The sequence below is a fragment of the Drosophila hydei genome, unplaced genomic scaffold (assembly GCF_003285905.1).
Source record: "Drosophila hydei strain 15085-1641.00,03,60 unplaced genomic scaffold, DhydRS2 tig00008121-arrow-pilon, whole genome shotgun sequence".
NCBI classification, from domain to species: domain Eukaryota; kingdom Metazoa; phylum Arthropoda; class Insecta; order Diptera; family Drosophilidae; genus Drosophila; species Drosophila hydei.
In genome coordinates this window covers 1,917,585-1,931,243 of record NW_022045832.1, presented here as the reverse complement: position 1 = coordinate 1,931,243, position 13,659 = coordinate 1,917,585, and the positions used below count along the sequence as shown (strand labels likewise).

The window sequence follows — 13,659 nt, the reverse complement described above, 5'->3', positions numbered from 1 at the left end:
GCAATATACATACCTTTGCCAGGCTTATCCTGTTCATGCAGGTCACGTATTGTGTCGCCAATTTCAATGCGATAAGGTATATGTAAGTTGGCCGCAATGGCCAATGGTAGGCCCCAATTGTCGTCTGCAAGTAGCCAGAGAGAGAGCGAGTCAAAGAGATAGTATTAAAGGGGGCGAAAACTGAGGCGGGGCAGCAAGGCAACTCAACAGCTGTGACAGTCTTTGCGGTTGCCTCACAGCTGCTCGCTTAAAACAAAATTGTATTTTGCTGCACGTTGCAGCAAATTTCAATGTTGCTGCCACTCGATTTAAACTGACAACACATGTGGACTCATTTCCTGCTATATTAGGTGCTAGCAATTTTAAGTTTAAGTTGCGAACTGAGTATTAAGTAAAGTTATCAAGAGTTGATGCATATGCCGGACAGATAGCTTAATATATGCAGCTATATTTTATGCATTAATTTATTTTTTCAATATAAATATGATTTAAGAGTTAGTTAAACAACTATATTAAAATTCATATAAATTAACTTTATTTCATCATTTTCCGATTGTGAAGAATTCATGAAGAGTTAAGACTGAAAATGGTAATTCTAATTTATTATTATTATTATTGTTATTATTATTACTATTATTATTTGTTTAAGTAACTATAGATTACATTAGCATGTATGTACGGTAGTTTATGCTTCATTGTTGCAACTTGGGGCTTCAGCTCAGTATTTACTTAATATTTTTTTTCTTTTTCTGACACTCTAATTTAGTTAAGAAAACCCACATATATTACACAGTCCAATTTATTTCTCCATTAATTGCATACCTTAGGCTTTTAATGCCAATTCTTTTAGAATCCCTGAACTGAAAACTTGTAGCAGAAAGTATTTTACTAAGCAGCAAATTCATCTTCAAACTGAGTTTACGTAGTTCTGAATTGCATTTCTATTGCTGCATTCAAATTTAATTTCATTCATCATTTGAATGCGTTGAACAGCGTGAAAGCCCAAATAGAATAAGACGATGGCTAGCCACAACTGAAATTTGGTATAGTTTTGAATTCAGCCACGTGTTAAGGGAACTCCTTCAAAGTTTGGTCATAACAGAACTTTCTGCTAAATCAGAGGTAGCATCATTAAAAGACATCTATGTCTTATACGAGCAAGACAATTTGCTGTGTAATCTATAAGATATAAGCATAAGATAGGAACATAGTTAACGCATCCAAGCCACAATCTTCAGCTGTTAATCTATTGCACATCAGAGTTGCTGCTTTGAATCTGTGGCAAGGCAACTATTGGCTTCTGGGGGCCCAATTTTGAAAGGTGAAAGTTGGCTTGGCTGGTGTTGTTCCCGTCAGCAAGAGGCTTGTTATTGATAGGTGTCACAGGACCAGAAAGCCTTCGGCTCACACATTGTAGTTGCTCATTTTGTTGACGACAAGTGACATGTTGTTGCTCAGGGCTGTGTGTATCTTCTGCTTGGAGGGGCAGCAGTGACAGCTTTGCTGTATAATAGCTCGATATTTAAGGTCAACTGGGCGTCATATTGCTGTTGTTGTTGAGCTTATTGTTGCAGCGTCAACAGTCTAAACGAAGCATGACGTGCCCAACAAGGCAGATTAATTTCATCGCTAAGTAAAATCAGTTGCTATAGGTGCAAATGGCTAAACTTGCTGCAAATAGCTGTGCAGACAAGTACCAGGAAAAGAGAAGTGATGAACAAGTTTGTTTTGTGTGGAGGCTAGCGAGTCATTAAACGGACTGACAGATACGAGAGGCAACGTGGAACAAGCCAGCGAAGCACCACAACAAGTTGTGAAGCTTTGGTTGCTTCTGCCATGAAGTTCTCAAGAAAATCGTTCCTGGCGGCCAAAACAATTCGAATCCTTGAACTAAACATTAAACTGAACTTAACTTGTGGTATTTATCTGGACGGGCACGAGAATAAAATTTGTTCATGACATGGATTGTCAGATGTCACATTTGCAGCTGTTGAATGCATCTTTTTGAGTCTTTGGCTCGCTGTCTCCTGCTCCCGTTTCGTCTTTCTTGGCCGGTGATGCATGGTCACACACCTGAGCCATTAAAGCGCAATCGTTGCGAGCAGCCTTTGGGAACGGACAGCTGTCTATGCCGGCCTTGGCAATACGTTCATCGAAGGCCTGCTGAGTCATGGGCTGCTTGGCGACGTATTTGTCTTTGGGGCAGGCGTGTATTTTCCAATTAGGATGCGCCGGCAGATAGTCCTTGTTATCCTCCATAAATTGAGCAGCTAACTGAATGCACACCTGTGGATCGTCGATAGCTTTTAATAGTTTTTTCTCGAAGGCCTGCTCCTCCTCAGCCTGGATGCGTTTCATCTCGACAATTTGAGCGTTTAAATCCAAACATCTCTGTCGCTTTTGGCAAAGTATCATAGTCTTGGTAACTGGCGGATGGACGAAAGGATTTTGGGGCATTTTGTCCTCATGATATTCAGCTTCCTGGCGCATTTTCCGCTCAATTTCCTCGCAGATCTGCTTCTTAAGATACGCATGACAGCGCGCAGCTTCCTCGCGCTTAAGGCGCGTCTGCTCGGCCACATTTTTCTTGCAGCAATAGTCCATATGGTAGAGATCATCGGTGCGATCGTCCATCATCTTCTCAATGCCCAGCTCAAGGCTGCGCATGCGTCGCACATAGGCAATGTACTCGTGTGTGGCACGTCCCAATTCACGCTTGGTTTGCCAGATGCGCTCTTTGGCCTCTGCCTCGAGACGTTGCGTTTCGCGTATGAACTGCTCGTGCTCTGCTTTATCGGCTTCCCATTCAGCGATCTTTGCGCATTTGCGGCGTCGAATTTCCTCAAGTAATTCATTGCGATATTTCTGCATTCCCTTGTCCAATTGCCTGTGCTTCTGGTCGAACTCCTCCAGGCGCAGTTCTTCAATCAGTTTGTCCGCATTGATGGTGTCTAGACGCTTCTCTTCGAGCTCCTTTTGTCGAACTTCTTCATGCTCCGCTAATTGCACCTTCAGCACTTGACATACGTGTTCCTGCACTTGTTTCCGCTTGTGTTTCTCACAATTCTTCATTCGATCGAACTCATTCCAGCGACGTTGCTCGAGTTGCAGCCAATAATTTTCTCTTTGGCATTCGCGACGCTTCATACGCTGATTTTCCTGCATCTGTTCCTCCAGACAGATTCTGGTGTCCTCGCGATCCTTCTGGCGCAGCGCCTCGCGGAGCTCATAGCAATTCAACATGACCTGCTGCATACGTTTGGCATCGACGAACTCCTTGTGGCGTTTGTCACGCGCCTCCTTGATCTCCTTCAGTTGCTCTTGGCGATTCCGTATCTCGTCGTCCAGGCGGTTCTTCACTTTGCTGGCAAACTCCTCCTCATACTTCTTATCCTCCTCCTCGAGCATATTCTTCAAGCGCGAGCTACGCTCCTGCAACTCCTCGCTCACTATCTGCTGTGCCTTGGCCACCAGCAAACCAATTTGCGTGTATAGACTCTTGCGGTCTGTGCGCTGCATAAACTGAAAGTGTTCTTCCTCTTTGCCATGATTCTGCATTTTGAACAAATTTTTATGAAATATATATAAAGCTCCACGCAGGACAATCCGTTTGTCAATTTATCTCTTCTGGATTATGTGTGCTACTCACATTTAGAGTCTATTTAAGAAAGCAGCCTACAGTTAGGATAGTTTTTTGTTATAGCCAACTAGGTTTTGTTGCTAATTGGGAATTATTGACTTAAGTTGCGTTGGATGTAGCTGTTTGTAACTCTGCAATCTCTGCCCCTTGGCATAGACTTTCCTGACCATAAAATAAAAGTTGAAAGCATTTTTATCCTTGCCAACTCCGATGCTTTCATGCAGTCAGCCAAAAAGTCAATGCAAATACAAATTTAAAATACAAATATTTATAAAAGCTCATAATTTGTCTCATAAACACTTCTGAGGTCTTCATTTTGCATTGTCATGCTAAATGGCATCGCTTTTGGTTAGCAAAGGTGCATCATTAATGAGTCTCAGTAAAGGCGACAAATTCGCTTGGCAGCTGCTGCCAACGCCTTTTTATGGTTAAACACTAATTGCCAATGAGCTGGCGAAAAGTCAGCGCTAATAAGATATTACCCATACGTCATGTTGCCAAGACCATTTAACGCAATCGCTGGCAACGCTTTGTGTGTGCGCCAAAAAATTGAATTAAGTCGCTGTGTCGTTCAGCATTTGCTACCCCTGTGGATGGGTGCATCAAATATTTATAACATTCACGGCTTCAACGCCATGCCATGTTGTCTTTCTAGCAGCTGACACGCCATGCAGCGACTCACTGTAGCTCTCCAGTTCTGGCCAAATATTGGCAAGCGCATGTTTGCTCAAGTGTAAAATTGTGCCATTACGCAACTGTAGAGCGCCGCTTTACTATCAACACACGCACACACACAGCTCACATCTTCGGACACATGCATATTGCACATGATGTTGTTTGTGTCAGCATATTTTGAGTTAAGCTGAAGTTGGTAGTTGCGCCTTGTCACAAATTTAGTTAAGGCTTTGTCTGCAAACTAAATATTCCCAACACTCAACAGGCACTGTCGGAGCTTAATTTATAATCTTAAAATAAGTTGTAGATCCGATGAAGAAAAGATATAACAATAAAACTTTAAAATTAAAAGAGATAATAAAATTTAAAATTTTTAAATTTATTTATTTCGTTATTTTGTTTACATTTATTATCGATTTAAATATTAAATTTTCTTTTATATTATTTTAGTTTGCGAAGGTTAAATTTCATCTTCATTTCCCAAATCAATAACTCAAAAGGGAAATAGTTTTTCTTAACAATTTCTATCCCATTTTAATAATTTAAATTCTTGCCGCAGTAGTTATTTACTAAATTTAAGACTTGCTATCAATTATCACACAGCTTAAATTTTAGGTATATATCTTGGCCATGACCATGAATTTTGATGAACGATTGATTAGAATTTTATTTTCCATTTTTTAATTGCACAGGACTAAAATGCATTAAAAGTTTTTTCCAGTCTTATGTATTGGGCTTTGGACAATATGCGTGGCAAAACAAACACACACACACATATAATCTTAAAGCATTTTTATGCAAATACCATAACGCATACGACGCGTATGACATGTGCGCTGATTGCGTTTTTCTCCCTGTTTGTGTGGGTATTGGTATTTGTGTCTGTTCTCTGCGGCACTTACAATGTGCTACAATTTCAGCATTGGCCAGGTGGGCACTCCAATTTATTTACCTGCCTGCCCATTCATTCAGTGGCCAAAAAAAACTTTTTTGTTTAATTTTTAGTTCCGAAATTTAGTTCACTTGACCAAGCAAAGCCTGATTTTTTTTCCAGCAAAAGCGAGCAATAGCGCAGCACGCTTCAAATTTGATGAGCGCGGCAGATTAGTATAACCGTTACACCCACTCGCTTTTAGAATACAGATTTTCCAATGGGTTGCTTTTTCAGCGCATTTTACATTTTGTTTTAAATTTTTTGCGAGCTGATTGTAAACAACGTCGCTTGGTTGACCAAATCCGCAGACTAAATAACAAATGTACAAAAGCACGAGAGAACAGGTCCAAAGACCGAAAAGGCATTTCCCCGACACGCTTGTGCATTTGGTTGGCCAACACACACATACATATACACCCGCACACACACTGCATATACAGCCTTTCTGAACTTGATCCTAACTAACTCACACTGCTGCGGTAATTTAAATTTTAAGCAGCCCATGAATATTTAAATGCATAAAATGAAAAAGCACAAATGCAAATACATGTGTGTTAAGGCATACACATAATATAATACTACTATACATGTGTGTGTTGGTGTATCTGTGTGTGTCTGTGTGCAGCTCATGCTGTAAGCATATGCGAAGTGCAGACAGTTGGCGCTAAGTATGCGCGCTTACCTCTTCTATGTATGAATGTTCATAGTTGCGATGGCCATAGAATACGCCGTTCCTTGTCCTTGGCAACATTGCGCTGCAAGAATGTGGGTGGGTGTGCGGTACATAACATAAGCAACCACAAAGGATCTGCGGCATGCCGTGTGTGGCATATGCTGGCAAACTTTTCATTCTCATCAAGTTCTAAAATATTACACATTGATTTCAGCTTATTTAAATTAATAATTGGATGTAGTTTGACTGCGCTGAACACTGAAGGAATTTTAATTTTATGGTGTAATCCAATAATTAATGGAATAATTAATGGAAAAGTTTTGGTTATTGTTTTATTTATAAGGAGGAGATATTGAGGAAAACTTATCATTGAATTTGCAAAGAGATGCATTAATGTATATATCTAGCTGACTTCTGATTTAAATATTTTTAATTGGACTTCAAACTTTATTTTATAATAAGTAGAGAAGCAGTCCTACTAGAAGTTCAAGATTCAATGAGAACTACATGATTTCATCAAACGATCTTGAGGTTTATTTTTAGGGAATGACAACAAAGGAACACAGTTGCAAAGAGATCTGAGTTAAATCTGCTTTTATATGTAATATTTGATCAATCTTTAAAGGAGGTAAGCCTTAATCCACTTGTCATATTTGAGCTGCACAACTGTGGATGGGACTAGTCACGACTAAAATTCCAAAAATTTAAAGTTTCTGGCTTTGTATTGTATTTCTATGGATGTTACATATATATACGAAGAGACAGAAGGATAAAAATACAGAAATATACTGATTTCCCTTCAAGCACGTGTACTTAAATCTAACCATTTATTATAATGATATTTATTGTAGACTTATTAGAAAAGAGCGAAGCCTTAAAGTTTAATCAGAGTTTATTTTAATCGAGTTTTAATAATCTTTAGCTAAGTTTTTAGATCAATAATCAATACAGCTTGTGCCAATTATTATAAGCTGAAACAACTTTATTTTTATATCAGACAATCTCTAAATTCTTGAGTAAAACACAAAAACTCAGACGAAACTATTTGTTACGCAACTTAGTTGGCTCTTAAGTGTTTTGGCATTAAGCAGCATTCCGCATGGCATAAATAGTTTGTCATAAAATGAGCATGGTAAGTACAAAAGCTTGTCGAGTGTCAATTTGGTACGCTTTCAATGTCATTTTCATTGCTTTTCATTGTCATAAGCGCTTTAAAACTGAGCTTGAGCAAACGCCAGCAATAATATGTAAAAGTTAAAATTTAAATTAAACATTTATGCACACACTCAAAAGCGAGCAAATTATAATTCACTTAATACGCCGCAAATGCTCCCCAAGCAGGCCTGCGCCGAAAGATATGCTACATATTCGTGAAAGCCCAACTGTAAAAATACCCTAAAGTTTTGCCAGCGAACTAATTGTTTCAGATACACCAAGTGTTTGAGCAGATGACTCTGATACTTTTATTAGCTCATAAATCAGAAGTAATTGAATTCAATTCTTATCCTCAAGCATAAAATGGTTATTTGTGGCAATTGATAGCAATGGATAGCTTTGATAGCCGAGCAGAGTAACCAGTTAGGGGAAATTAGCAAATACTTTTGTTTAGTTAAGAACTTGACGCAAACTGCTCTCGGTTGAAGCATGCCCATTCATTAATTCAACTATGCACTAACTAGCTGCTTTATGAGGCCTGGGCCTGTTATCAATGGGCGACACGCCGCATGCGAACTTCAACTTAATTATGCAAGTGATTATTAAGTTGATTAAATGTCTGTGTGTCTGTGTGTGTGTGCGTAGTGGGTGACAGAGCTTGCAACATTCTTTTGCACTTAAATATGTAAATAGTTGTCAGCTGAAGCTGTTGGCCGTCGCCGATATTGCAAGGGCAAAGTTTTCGCAGTTCGTTGAAATGCAATTAAAGTTGAAATTGCATCTTTTGCCATATTGTTGTAATTTACATTATGCATGAGATAGAGTCCATTGTGGGACGGCTTCAAGTTTATAGCTCGATTGATTGCGTTACAAGATGTTGCTACATGCTTGTCATGTCAACGGCGCAAGTATTGAAATTTGAATAGTGATGAGTTGCCAGCTGAATGTTATTGAAGTCAGTGATTCAAAGTCGACGTCAAAGTCAAATTCAATGTCAAACCAATCAGCTCGTAACGGTGGCAATCAAGCCTGGCATATGGCTTCTTCGGTTTCGCAAACACTTGGCCACCTTTTATGGGCCCAAGTCCATTAGCTGTCACTTAGCGTAAAACAAATCATAAATAAAATGTGTTTTTGGCCCTGACAAGCAATCGGGCAACAACTCGACCTAATTATGTTATCATAAAAAGCAGCTGAAAATGATTTTGCTAAGCCAAATTGAGGAGTCTGAGCCCAGCAACCAATGTTAATTGTTCGACACCCGCGATTAATATCTGTGCCGACGACGAAATCTTGAGAGATATACATGCACACATATATCGCCCAGTGTCTATGGACTTAGGCTCGTTTACGGCCTATTTATGGGCAACGATGTTGCCTCATTTTTCATAAAAATGTTTGACCAAAATACGCACGAACATTCCCCAAGGAATTGCTATAATATTCGGTTTCTTTCTTTTTCTTTTCTCAGTCAAATACATATGTACTTGTGTGTGTGTTCGTGTTCGTGGGTATATGTCTCAGTGAAATGTGGGTGTGGCCTCTGGTTACCCAACTAAACGGCCATCAGGGCCGTGGCTCTAGCTGCCTAATTTCACAGCTGTGCGTGCGTTTCTTCGTTCACATCTGACTGAATCACGTAAAGAGGTGCGTTAAAGAAGTTATCAATATGTTATGTTGTTGTGCCTGCTTTCCATAAGGCTAAAATATATATAAATATAATATATTCCTATTATTATATGTAAATTGTAGCGAAAAACAACTTTTATGAATCAACTAGAAGCAAAAACGCTTGTCTCCGGCAAAAAATGCCGTAGATCTTGATATACTTTACATATATTTTATTATTTTAAGTTTGTTTTTATTGTTATAACCGTTGCTAGACATGGGGGTATATATGTTTTTGTAAAGAGTTAACGAAGCAAAAGAGAACAAAGTTTATTTAGTCCTGTCTAAAAATCATGCATAGCTAAACAGTTTAGCTTAAATACATATCTCAATCAATGTACTCAATTAGAACATTGCTGTGGGTTGCAAATCTCAAGTATGCTTTAAGATTTAACACTTTGATAAGTGAGCTGTGCTTCGAATACTTTCTGCAATTTGGCTTTAGCTGATGCCTGAGTGATTTTATTAGCTGGCAATGGAATGCCTGCTGCTCTAGCCACTCATATTTTATGCAAAGTTCATATATATATACATATTATATATGTATATACATAGCTCGCCTGCTTGGCTAGCAAATTTACATTTTTTCCTGGAATTCTCTTCGGTTACTTTTTATTGCTGTCAGCACATTTTGGGTTTGTTTTTGCTCCTTGGCACTAGCCGCTGCCAGTTGCCGTTGATCTTTTATTTTACAACTTTGTTTTCATACAATTTCTCAACTGCTGTCACACAATTTTCACAATTTCCAATGTTTGTTGCTACTCGCCGATGGGGTCAACGACCTGTGTTCACAAAAGGCAAATTCAATCAAACAACTTACTGCATACGCACACCATATGTTTGTAGATAAGGCAAACAAGAGATGACGGTTCCAACTTGCCTCCGATGCCCCTTGATTCTTAACATTTGTTTGAGTTTGCTCAATAAAAATTTGATTTTATTAGGCGATTCGAGCAGACTTAGCTGCTGCCTAATTAATTAATAAGAGAACAAATTGTGCATTCCATTCTTCGACAGCTTTATTCTGTTTGAGCTTTGAGTCATGTTTATCTTGATATTTAATTTTAATTAGTTCCCTGGGGCAGCAGCTGGTTTTCTTGTTTTCAATTAATTAAGCATCTGATGCTACTCTAACAATACAACGAGCCCTTGGCCTTGTGAGCTGATGCTGCTGATGCTGCTGTTGCTGCAGTTGGTCGTGCGCTTAGTCTTTGCCACCTAATTAAATTTCAAATGCAGCAGCGTAACAATCTAATAGCTGTGTGTGTTTCACTACCCGACTGTCAACATTTGCCAGCGCACACAGGCACTTGCACACACACAGCCAAATGCTTAGTGGGCCACAGGATACAAAGCTGGGCATTAATCATAATAATGTCGCCACTAATTGCATTGCGTATACGCACACGTGTACTGTGACTTGACTACAAGCAGCGTCAGCTGCGCTGTGCTCGTTGTTCGCTTTCTCTCTTAATAATTAGACCATAATTCGGAGCTAGGTGGGCCGTCCATCGGAGAGCAATTGCAATGTCCTCAGGAAGGCATGGGCATACTTAACATAATACAGGCAACCTTGGCTGAGATAATGCCAGGGCTTAGTATCGTGTACATCCAGGCCAGTTAATGTGCAAGGTGAACATTCTTATATATGATATGAAATGGCTTTAAATATCGTAAATCTTTGCATTTTATGTAGCAATATTTTCATTTGAAGTCTTCTTTAAGTGTTTTTTTAATTTCAACTATGTTTCGCTTAATTGAAGCTATGTAATTTATATACCTTGCTATTTTGCTCTTATTTAAGCACTTAATTTACGCTCAGCAATAAATTTAGCCTGCTTGCTACGCTGAAGCTGCCAGCTTTCATTAAATAATTATTCATTTATTATCACGATCCGAGTATTAAAATTTTCTTTCCAACTGCTTTCAAACGGCCAATTACGCCAGTCAAAAGGTCAATATTAAATAAATTCAGAAACTTTTACACGAAATTTATACTTTCAATTTCAATTTCAATTTCAATTTCAATTTTAATGTTCAATTTTAATTTGCCAGGCACATCATTTATAGTAAACTGTGCGTGGACAGGCGTTCAGAAATAAATTCAAATTCATGCAAATTAAATGCTGACAGTGCGGCAGCAGGCGACACTGAGAATCATTAAAACTATCTGCTTGTTAATCGGGAAATAAACGTTTACTTACCGCCCACATAGATGTCAACGTGCATCCAATTCAACTTGCTGGCAATGCTTTGCACGGCCAAGGAAATTGCCTCAAATGATGGTAGAAAATTGCTCGAGATCTGTAAAACAAGATATGAAAACGCTTCAGCTTTACCCTCCAAAATAAATATATATAGTATGAATTGTATATTTAAGTATGTATGTATGTGTGTATATATGTGTATATACTGCTTGTCACTAACAGCCACCTCAGCTTCAGCTCTCTATCTCCTCATCTTAAATTTGGTTTCATTTCGTTTTTCCTTTTGGTCTGATGTAGTGCAAATGAACAGCTGAACAATATCACTTGAATTATATAATTAGATTTTCTAATTGTACAATTAAAGAAACTAAGTTTTAGAGCTAGACAGACTTTTTTCAGTTCATAAAATAGTTAGAGAACATTTATTAAAATTGTCTATTCAATAGTAAAAATATAACAAATATTATAAATCAATATTCATTTATTATTTTTTAGTAAATTTAATAATATTTATGCTACAAAAGTGAACTTTAAGCTGAGTTATTTACGAGCCATGTCAGACGGCCAAATCGTTCACATTACTATAGACAATTCAATCAGGTTTAATCAAACCATTAAACTCAATGTGTGCCTATGAATGTGTGTGTGAGCGCGGGTGTGTGTGCGTGTGTGTTTGTGTACTTGAAAGATACAAAACACAACAAAGTTCAATCAATAATCAATCCTCACACCCGAAAATATCATCGCAGTCACGCATAAAAAGGTCCCTGTCCTTAGCCATTGAATGGAAAGGAAAAAATATTCGATTTTGTATTGGCACTGATGAGGGCCGAACTGTTGTTGGTAGTAGGAGTTGGCCGAGGGCCTGCACGTAGCTTAAAGTTATATGGTACCTTTTTGACCTTTTTTTTGTATTTTGTATTTTTGGCTGTTTTTCACATTTTGCTTGGACTTATTTGTTGACTGGATTTGAGTTTGCGCCCTGGACAACTGGCCAACTTTCTAGGGCTGTCGGGCAGGCTTGGCTCTTCGACTGACTAAACGCTCCCCTCCGCTGGCTGCAACATTTTCTTCCATCTTCGTTTTTTTTGTAGCAGGCGAAATAAATTGAAAAACGTTGAATTGTGAAACACACAATTTTCTACAAAATTGAATTTTAAACTCTCCACCAGGAACAACGGAAGCAATCAACTGAGGCAGCAATGGGGACTGGCTGATCTGATTAGGCAATGATTTGCCATTTCATTTCTCGTATTTTCTTGTTTATTTTTATATTTTAGCACATAAACATAAAGCGCAACAATGAATGCGATTACGTTTCCTTATTGTGCAACTATGCGTATACTTAACTGAATTGAGCGACAATCTTGCTCTCAATGAGAGTAACATCTAAAGGAATTTGGAGAGTTTATAACATTCGGGTTGCTTTTTGAAGAGTGAAGTAGAAAAGCCTAAGGCTTCAGATTGTTGTTTTTTTTTTTTTATTAAAGAAGCAGAACAATATATATTACCTAAAGTCTTGGCCCAAGTTAATAATTGTTAATCTTAATGATGTACATATTTTCTATATAGAGATTTATAATATTTATATATTATAAGCTCATCTTTTTGACAACTAAGTTTAGTAAAGAAAGTTTCAAGTCATTAAAAATTAAATTACAATTTGGATCTTAAAAAGTGTCTTTGCAACTTGTGTTATTATAACTTTTATTTTATTTGCTTATTTTTGTTATTTTTTTTTTTCAATATTTTGTTGCCAAAGTTAAAGTTTCATAAGTTTAGTTAACTATTTGGCAGGAGTAAATATTGTTTCTTAAAGCGAACTGCGTTGCCTTGTCTCACGTTGGTCAGCAAAAGTTTTAAGGAAATCTCAGGGCAAATTTCATATCGTATTTATTGTTGAGTATTATGGTATGATACTGACTCAATTGCTTGCACTAAATAAATAGTGTTTGAGCACTCGGAGCTGCTGCAGCAACTCATCAATATGCAGCACAGCTTGAATGGCTTGTGCGAGAGCTCAATAAAAAAATGGTCTGCAAATTGTGGCAACAACTGCGAGGCATGGCATCAAAGTGCATTTCGAATTTCTATTGACACAACGTGACCAGGCATGGTAACTTGGCTATTTACTTGCTCAGTTTGACCACTTTGCCGGCAGCTAAGTGCATTTGAGCCGTTGGGGAAACCAGAAGATGTATTTTGGTCTTATTGTCTGCTACAGCTGCTGCTGGTGTTTGCTGGCACTTTGTATTATTGCTGGATAAATTGTTAAGCATTCAATCAATTTAATTAATTGCCATACAAAAGACGGGCAAAATAAAATTCATGCTAAGCAATCGAACATAGTCTTCTTTTGCAGTTCGCTTCTTTCTTTCTTTTTGGTGTGTGCGGAAAATGAATTTCCGCTGTCGTTGCCGCTGTTGGTGCCTGCTCTTCCTTGTTGTTACAGGTGAATGGGCCCATTAGGCGGTGCTAAGCGGCCAAAATCCCATGCAAACGACCAGCACTGAGCGCAGAATCAACATTAATCACAGCTCAGCAAATATTTGACATTTGTATACCTCCCAAGATTGTTGGCCCTTACCTTACCAAGCACTGCCCTTGCTCTCGCCCTTGCCCTTGCCCTTGCCTTGGCTCATTCTTATTCCTAACTTTTCCCATAAGCAGCAACATTTTTTTCTGAGAAGAGTCCTTACAGCATAGC

At 38.4% G+C, this 13,659-nt stretch overlaps 2 protein-coding genes across 2 annotated transcripts; both read right to left on the bottom strand.

Annotated features, from left to right (window-relative positions):
* Positions 1-651: 651 nt before the first annotated feature.
* Positions 652-3,708, bottom strand: LOC111599557 (trichohyalin). The gene has a single exon (XM_023315224.2). It carries the CDS (start codon positions 3,556-3,558, stop codon positions 1,969-1,971), a length of 1,590 nt encoding a protein of 529 aa, XP_023170992.1. The 5' UTR covers positions 3,559-3,708; the 3' UTR covers positions 652-1,968.
* Positions 1,969-3,558, bottom strand: LOC111599583 (trichohyalin-like). Its single transcript, XM_023315257.2, has one exon. The coding sequence runs from the start codon at positions 3,556-3,558 to the stop codon at positions 1,969-1,971; it is 1,590 nt and encodes a 529-aa protein (XP_023171025.1).
* Positions 3,709-13,659: the final 9,951 nt, after the last annotated feature.